Source organism: Tubulanus polymorphus, chromosome 4 (assembly GCF_964204645.1).
Source record: "Tubulanus polymorphus chromosome 4, tnTubPoly1.2, whole genome shotgun sequence".
In the NCBI taxonomy this organism is placed as follows: domain Eukaryota; kingdom Metazoa; phylum Nemertea; class Palaeonemertea; order Tubulaniformes; family Tubulanidae; genus Tubulanus; species Tubulanus polymorphus.
The window spans coordinates 9190097-9199376 of record NC_134028.1 but is presented as its reverse complement, the minus strand read 5'-3'; the positions used below and the strand labels follow the sequence as shown (position 1 = coordinate 9199376).

The 9280-nt window shown below is 32.2% G+C and overlaps 1 protein-coding gene across 1 annotated transcript; it reads left to right on the top strand.

Annotated features, from left to right (window-relative positions):
- Positions 1-7713: 7713 nt before the first annotated feature.
- On the top strand, positions 7714-8748 carry LOC141904284 (FMRFamide receptor-like). The gene has a single exon (XM_074792863.1). It carries the CDS (start codon positions 7714-7716, stop codon positions 8746-8748), a length of 1035 nt encoding a protein of 344 aa, XP_074648964.1.
- Positions 8749-9280: the final 532 nt, after the last annotated feature.

Genomic DNA, 9280 nt, shown 5'->3' with positions numbered 1-9280 from the left:
CATTTTAAATCCAACCAACAAGGAGGATATCTTGAGGATTATTAACAACCTAGCCCCAAAAAAGACCACTGGTGGTAATGACTTACTGAATAATAGAATGCTTAAACTAATTATATCCAATATTATCGATCCTCTGACAATTCTCTGCAATAAATCCCTTCAGGATGGTATATTTCCAGATAGTATGAAAATTTCTCAGGTAATTCCTCTATATAAAAATGGAAACAAACAGCTCCTTAATAACTACCGACCAATATCATTACTTCCGGTCATGTCGAAAATACTAGAAAAATTAGTTCACAATAGACTTTATAAATTTCTATGCAAACATAACATACTGAATAACAGCCAATATGGATTTAGACCAAAACACTCTACTACTCACGCAATCACAGAATTTACAGGCTCTATACTACAAAATCCTGAAAAGGGGGATCACTCCCTTGGCCTCTTTCTGGACTTATCTAAGGCTTTTGACTCCCTCGATATCAACAAATTATTATTTAAATTATCCCACTATGGTATTCGAGGTCATGCCTATAATTGGTTCAAATCATATTTATGCAATCGTAAAATATTTGTTAAATTCAATAATGCCTACTCTTCCTATAATACCGTTTCATTTGGTGTCCCACAGGGATCGGTCCTTGGGCCCTTACTTTTTCTTATTTATGTCAATGATCTTAATCACAACCTCTGCTACACTAAAGCTGTTTCCTTTGCAGATGATACTAACTTACTTATTTCCAACAAACATATGAATTTACTATTGCATAATGCTAAAATTGATCTCAATATTAACATTGACTGGTTTAACTCAAATAAACTCACTCTTAACATAGATAAGACAAAGTGCTTACTTTTTTCAAAAGATAAAACCATTGACAAATCATTATACAAAATAGTATTTGGAAAACACTCTCTTGAAATAGTAAACTCTACTAAATTTCTTGGTTTGCTAATTGATGATCGTCTAAATTGGGAACCTCACGTAAAACAATTAATTAACAAATTAAACAAAAATTTATATCTTTTAAGAAGCTTAAAAAATCTCATTCCCTGCTGGACTAAAAAACTGTTATATATAATCTATATCCAAAGTCACCTAACGTATGCACTTATTGCGTGGGGGCCATTGTTATCATCTAGTCAATCCAAAAGTCTCTTTACTATTCAGAAAAAAGCACTAAGACTCATCGAAAACTCAGCTTATAACGCCCCAACAGGTCCTATTTTCAAAAAATATAAAATACTTAAATTCCATGATCTGATTCAACTGGAAATTATCAAATTAGGATTTCAATACACTCATAACTCCCTCCCATCTCCACTGCTAAATTTATTTCATCATAATTTTAACTTCCACTCCCACAATACCGGACAGTTTAACTATGCGAGAGCTGCTTTCCATAAATCCAAATTATACAGTAAATCCTTCTTAGCTCAGATGCCTAATATTTGGCGAAATACTTCAAATGTTATCCGTTCATCCACCAGCATAAATTCACTATCATTCCAATTTAAAAAACAAATATTACTGAAATACGCGTAATTATTCATCTCCCGTTGAGGAAAAACTTGGTATGTGTTTAGTCTTAACTAAACTTGACTAGACTGCTATACTAGACTATCTATCTTTGTAATCATTATTATCTGTGGCATTTGCTTTCTCCATATTTGTAATCAATCATTATTATTATTATTATTATTATTATTATTATTATTATTATTATTATTATTATTATTATTATTATCATTATTATTATTATTACTATTATTATTATCATTATGAGTATCTTTACCTAAATTACTGAAATATTAATGGTTATAGTATATTGCCGTAATTATGATTATCATTGCATTTGTATTTGTATAAGTTATTGTTGTCATCATTATTAGAATTTGTATTATTATTATTAGTATTATTATTATTATTATTATTGATTAGCATAATTATTATTGTTAGCATTAAGATTATTAATAGCATTATTTATAAGTATCACTGCACATTCCCCTGCACTCTGCACAAGGTTCCAGCGCCTTAATTTTATGTACAGCCTGTTGGCTTGCACTGGATACCTCGTAACCGGTTTACGAAAATAAATTATTACTTAAAACGTTGTATCGACGACTATCGTCTAAAAGAAATCTCGGTGTCCTATACAGAGAGGTGTGTGTATCAAAATAGCTGTATCTTACAGGAACCAAAACGGTTCTAAAACGTGACATGGACTGTGAAACTGCACCCTGTTTTCCTAAGAGGTTTGGTTATAAAATCACGTGCTGCTGTGACATGCCAGTACTAGTCATAATGTTGATAAAGAGTAGCTTGCAACATGAATAAATGAATTCGTTCGACAAGACCATCCCTATCATTATGGGCTATGCTGCGTATTTACGTGACATGAGAACGATCATAAAGTCGTATTTTTGAACAACTGCTACTGTCTGGCTACAGCTTATTTTTACATAAAACTGGCGATGAATGCGAAAAAAAATCATTCGTCGAGATAGCATCTGCGTCATAGACAGCTCGGATATCATTAACATAAATGGTTTTTTCGTAACAACTGTTTTTAAACACATTTTTACACTGTATGGTGATATATAGAATCTGTTCTAAAAAACACAAATATGACACCTAAAGCGTGGTCGTTAATATAGCGATGGTGAATGTAATTAAGAGTGGTTCGATACTATAGATTTATAGGTGAAAGTTACATTGACATTGTGTAATTAAGGGTTAATGAAGGATACTAGCGAAAATATTTTCTTATTTACAAATCTTTTCGACGCCGTAAAAACCGTTATAATAATGTTCGTATACATTGATATTATAAATACTATGCGCTATAAGAGGTTCTATGCGCATTGATATGCATTACGTCATCAATATTGGTGGTTCAAAATGATTATACATTAATCGTTTATTTTGTATTCGAAATATTTTTTTCGATTTTTTTTCACGAGAGAATTTCCACCATTTTGTTCGCAGTGCACAAGCTCTTTTCTGTATTTGTAAATAGATACACATGGAATTGTTGTGGAAGCCAATCTCTACCAGGCGATGTTGTGAGGGGTTACTGTGTTCTAGGCCGGATCTTCGGTGCTGGTTCTTGACTTCTTATAATGCTCCCGTATATAACTTGAACAACTTCTTAAGTTATCTATTCGTATTCATTCTTTTAAACCAGATGTGCAAAATCTTTCTCCCTCGAGCTCTCTTCGTTTTAAAACCTCCCTCTTTTCTCTCAAGCCTCATTTTACCTCTGAGCTTTCTTTTCCTTTATATTATTCCATATTTAGTAACGTATGCAGGCCCTCTTCTATACATGGCTTGGAATTCATGGATTGTGACGTATTCATACGTCACAACATTCTTTCACCCATGTATGGAGTGTTGACATACCTACACACGTCGCAATAACCTGAAAATACCTTTTGCACTCGTCGGAGCTCATGGCCGCACCATATTTAGGTTTCCCTACGTGAATACATACGTTACTTCCAGATTTGTTTATTTACATTACTTCTATTTATTGTTCATGTATGACGTACGCATCAACGCAGGTTGTCTGGCAATAGCAACACTGGCCATGAACTCCAGCTTACGTACATTTATCTAACCTACTAAACTATCTCCCAACAAAATAAGCAAACGTGTGGTTGACAGCAATGTCGCTGTATAGACTATAGGTCTGTATCCCCAGCTTATGGAATGGAAAACCACCTCCCCATCAAGGCGGGCCAACCTAGCGTTTTTGTAAACTGATCAATGGTCAAAACTTACACAGAAAATATCTTGTTGATGAGTCGTGAGATGAAAATAGAATTGCATCAGAAAATCAATTTTCCCCAACTTAAAAAAGTGTCCAAGGCAGATATTGATTGTCATAATATAAAATCAAATCATGTAGATGTAAAATCGTAGGAAAGAAATTGGTGCCTGGGTGCAAATTATTTATTTTGGTACGTACGGCACCTGGATTGTGTTAACTATCAGAGTGGAGAGCATGCGCACTGCAAGAAACAAGATGGTTGAAACTCGCTCGTGAAAAATTCGCATGTGCATCTCCTCCATCAATATGACTGGGTTAGACCGGCTGCCGATCAATTCAATTCAATTATCGATATATTCAAATTCGAAATAACTTAAACTATCCTAAATATCATATGATTTCATAATATATCATTCATCATCGAAAATATTAAGCATTGTATTACTTTTCAAGGTGTCAATAAACTTTCAAGATAGTTTAGGTAGAATAGCAATGGGCGTAGAATGATTAATTGATCCTCGAAACTTTTTCTAGTGTTAAGGGTCTTGTTTTGCCTAGATGATACATATTGGTGGAAAAAATGTCTTTTCATGAAATTTCCGGTTACCAGTTTTCTATGGAAATTCCAGGCCATATTTTGCCGCTTCCCACATGTTCACACAAAATAGCAATCGTGTTGCAAAGGCGCCGTCACCAACAAATCTGTGAGAAGTCAATCAGTATGGGGCCGCATACCATTCTAACACCTATTGAGACTGTGGGATGAGAAAAGGAAATTCAAGATAAAACTTCAAAAAACTCGATCTTTTCCGCTGATGTTAGATATATAATCTTCACGAATTGACCGCATGAAGACAAAACATGCATTCAAGACAATACACAAGTAAATGTTGACTATTTGCATTACCTTGGGAATGAGAATTCCATATGACACTCAAACAAAGGGTTCATGAAAATAATGAAAACGAAATTATTTTTCCTGAACATAGATTACAAAAGTCCTAATAGAACCATTTAATTACTGAACTTATAGATACTTTAGATAATGGCGCCAAAAATCCTAGAATATTTAATACAGTTTTAAATTGTAAAGGTAATTTAGATGAAAACATAATAGATATTCTTGAAACTCCTTTTAATGAAAGAAATGATGATTTAATACTTTTGGAAGGTTACAATGATTTGATTAACTTAAGAATTGAAAAACGACAATTATATCATTTTAATTTTGATAATAAACAAATTATCCATAATGAAAATTCATCAAATATTGGAATTCAATGTGAATTAGATAATAATAAATCTTTTAAAGATATTGGAATAAAATGTGATTTAGATAATGAATTTAAAAAGTTTAATCCTAATGAGAAAGTGTATTGTTATTGTGGCGGCAAGTATTTAAGATCACATAAATCGAAGCATTTTCAGACAATTAAACATATCAATTATGGAAAGAATAATAATTGATTCTATATTGAAAAAATAAGCTGTATGAGTAATTGCAAAATTTCAAATATATGATAGTTAAAACATTGTGAAATTAGTTAATGAATAACTGTTTAATTGTTAAAATGTTAAATTGTTATTTGATTTAATCATTTAAAAGTTTTACATTTTAAAAATGATTATAAAACTAAAATATTGAAAATAAGATATTTCAAATTACTTAAATATTTTAAATAAATGAATGAGAATGATTTCAGCATTCCAACTGGAAAAAGTGATTTATAACATTATTTAGTTGCTGGAGGTTTAATATTGGCTGCGCTATACTTTTATTATGAGAATATCGGTAACGATACTAGATATATAGATTTGATGAATGAAAATAGAAATTGAGTAAGAAATTAAAGAAATCAAATGGAAATAATCATAGAAATAGAAAAAAAATAAAAAGGTAACTAAGAAAATGATTTAGAGGATTAAGACTTTTAATTTGATTTATCATATTTTAACTATACAAATGAGTGTTAAAATACTCAATTTGTTACATCTTATATATATAATTTGTTTATTATCAAAATAAAATGATATAATTGTTGTTTATTAATTCTTAAGTTAATCAAATCATTGGACCCTTTAGAAAGTATTAAATCATCATTTCTTTCATTAAAAGGGGTTTCAAGAATATTTATTATGTTTTTATCTAAATTACTTTTACATTTTAAAACTGTATTAAATATTCTAGGAATTTTGGCGCATTATATCTAAAGTATCTCTGAGATATAACTTTTGATGTTTAATAATGAAAATAAGTTATTAGTTTCATTGATTTCGATTTTAAATTTGGGTTCCTCTTCTTCTTTCTTCATTTTATAACAAAACTTTTATCAAAATAAATCTAACTCATTAAGATATATATATTCAATGTTAAAATATGAATTATTTCTCACACTTAACTCACACTTTTAATGTTAAAAAATCTTACTCATACAAATATGAATATCAAAATATGTTTAAAATATAAAATTTATTCAATCACACTTTACTCGCACTTTTTATGTTAAAAAATCAAGAATCTAACGCATATAAATATAAATACTCAATGTTTTTGATATGAATTATTTCACTTACACTTTACTCGCACTTTGTATGTTAAAAATTGAATTTTTATTCGAAATCTATATCATGGTGCCCTTTTTCATCTTGACCTTTGTATATGAAATAGAAATCACCTGAATATAATTCTTCAATATCTTCACTAGATAATCTATGAAATCTATCTGGTAAATATGTACTGAATTTGTATTTATTTCCTTTTGGTCCTTTACATTCTAAGGATATATTCTATATATAAGTCAATAACTAATTTATTACCATATCTACTAGTATATGTTTCAATATTTGTAATTAAATATTTCTTATGTAATGTTAATTCTGTTAACTTTTTGAATTTATAATCTACAGATTTGACATTTGTAGTATCTTTAATTCTATTTAAGAATTCACTGTATATTTTGAATATTCATTTTAAATAATGTTCATATATATCAATATTGTTAATTGTTTCAGATTAAAGGTTGAAACGTTGAGTGATTAAGAAATAAGAAATAAATTCGAGCATGCGAGGATTTCTTTTTTTCTTTTTTATGAGCTCGACCTTTTGACCTTTGATCTGAAACGACATATATACAATTACTCATGCCTTTGGTTGGATTTTGCTTTGGAAATCATTCAGAGAAATCATTCAGGGAAATCCGAGACGAAATTTATAGTCCATGATGCAATTTTCCAATTTTCGGCACATTAAATCATTTACTACATATTTACTACATTATATTACAGCACAAAAAGATAAAGCAATTCAACGAAGTCATTAATGAACTTTCGATAGAATTGGCAGATACATTTCAGCTGAAATACTTAATTCTGCAAGGTTGCTGCTTGGACCGTGGGTAAACTGCAAACACGTGTATTATTTCTATCACTGTTAAGACCTATTGATATAGAATCAAAAAATAAGCGGTTTCATTAGGGGACGTGGTGACATTCTTATCCATTTCAAACTTGTTATGAGATTTATGTGTTCTACTGCGTGGGAAAATAGAATATAAATGACCTACACTCATTTCTCTTATCTCGGATTAGAATTTGTAAGTCTTTCATAGCTTTCATGAGCTAGTGTAGTGAACAGAGCGCATTCGAATAAAAGAATCTCATACGTACGTTAGTTTCCATGAATGTGCGCTGTTCTTTGAATTACAACCTTTGCTGAGCTAAGAGTATCGGGATAGAAATTATACCTCTAGACGTGAGGAAAATTACAGACTAGGAAGGGATGCCAACAGACACCGAGCGAAGATTGTTATTAGAAAACGCTACGTAAAAATGTTTCGTACGAAGGCAAACCAAGCGTCGGAAAAGATGTGCGGCATTATGTGCGGGTATTATAACTTGATTTTTTTGTTGCGATGAAAGCTAACAATACGTAGCGATGGCAAATGAAACGGTTATATGTTGCGGTAAATCATGCGACGGTGCCGAAGGTACGTACACGTACGCTACCGTCATGACGTTAATTCGTGTGATCCTTTACAGCATCGGCGGAGTCGCCAACTGTCTCGCATTCATAGTTCTCCGCCTGATGAAAGTTCGAGGAAGCAGTATTTTATACTTGGAAGTGCTCGCTATTGCCGATATGATGAATTGTTTAACTGCAGTAATGTTCGGGCGCGATTTGATGATTCTTTCGAGGGACTACCCGTTCGAACACGTTCGGTATAATCGCATTTATCAACAGTATTTCCGTCACGTTTATATTTATGTTGATTTCATATTTCAGATGACCAAGACTACAAGTCCGTGGCTGCTTTTCGCGTTGGGTATAGACCGCTATATAGCGATTCGATTTCCCCTTTCTGCGAGACAAATATGCACAATTCAAAATGCATTACGCGTTTCGATAGCCATTTGGATTCTTACTTTTATCTTCGAGATACCGACTATTTGGGATAAAGAGTCTTACGTGGTGATGCCCAATCACCCATGCGCATATGTGCATCTTAGAAAATTACTACTTCTAAATAAACGATATGCAATGTATTACGATTTTGTATTTGCCAAAGTTGTGCTTCTGTTTATCCCAGGTACCTTTGTTTTAGCGTGTAACGGTCACATGTATTTATTGGTGCGGGACGCGGCTCGCACGCGCCGGAAACTTCAACAAATCGACGAGGACGATGAATCGAATTCGACCGAAAGCAAACAAGGTCGACAAATAACAATGACAATACTAGTCCTAAACGTTATATTTATGGTTGAATACATGATGGGTGTTATAAACACGTTTTTGCCGGCGCTTTTACCGGAAAACAATAGCAAAAAATGGTATCGGCCGTATCATTCTGCGCAGTTATTACACGCCATCAATTCGATGATAAATCTATTCGTATATTTGGGTATCCGAAAAGGTTTCGGAAAAACACTTATTTGGTTTTTGAGCTGTCATCGGCTAGAAAAGCGAATGTAGAAAATTTGTACCGCAAATATCGAAAAAAAATGTAAATGTACATCTGTACAAAATAGATAACGACTTATGAGATACACAGAGAAACCGCCCCCCGAAAATAGTCATAGCTTAATGAAATGAACATGAAAACCTCGTTTTAGAACATGTTGGAACATTTGAAAATTAAAAAAGAAACATTTTGATTTCAAATATCATAATATTATAATTCAATATTCCTGTTGATATTTTCCTCAAAATCCTTATTCCATCTACAAATGAGGACTGATGACACTAAGATGGCCGCCGATTGTGTGACAATTGACTGATTGAAAGACACGTCTGACGGCCCATCTCAGAGTATAACCATCGAGAAATGGCGCGCAAATCATACGGAAGCTACAGATCTTGGAATTCAGGCAAAAAAACATCTTTTTGACATGATAAGGTCTCAAGACATCTTGTGTACGATCAGTCCAATTGTCCCAATGCTGATGGGCGCGGCATACAAACACATATGAGATATCAACATAATTGATTGAAGACTCTTAAAAAT

Coding starts and splice junctions, on each gene's coding strand:
- LOC141904284 (XM_074792863.1), top strand. CDS start 7,714: ATGGCAAATGAAACGGTTATATGTTGCGGTAAATCATGCGACGGTGCC.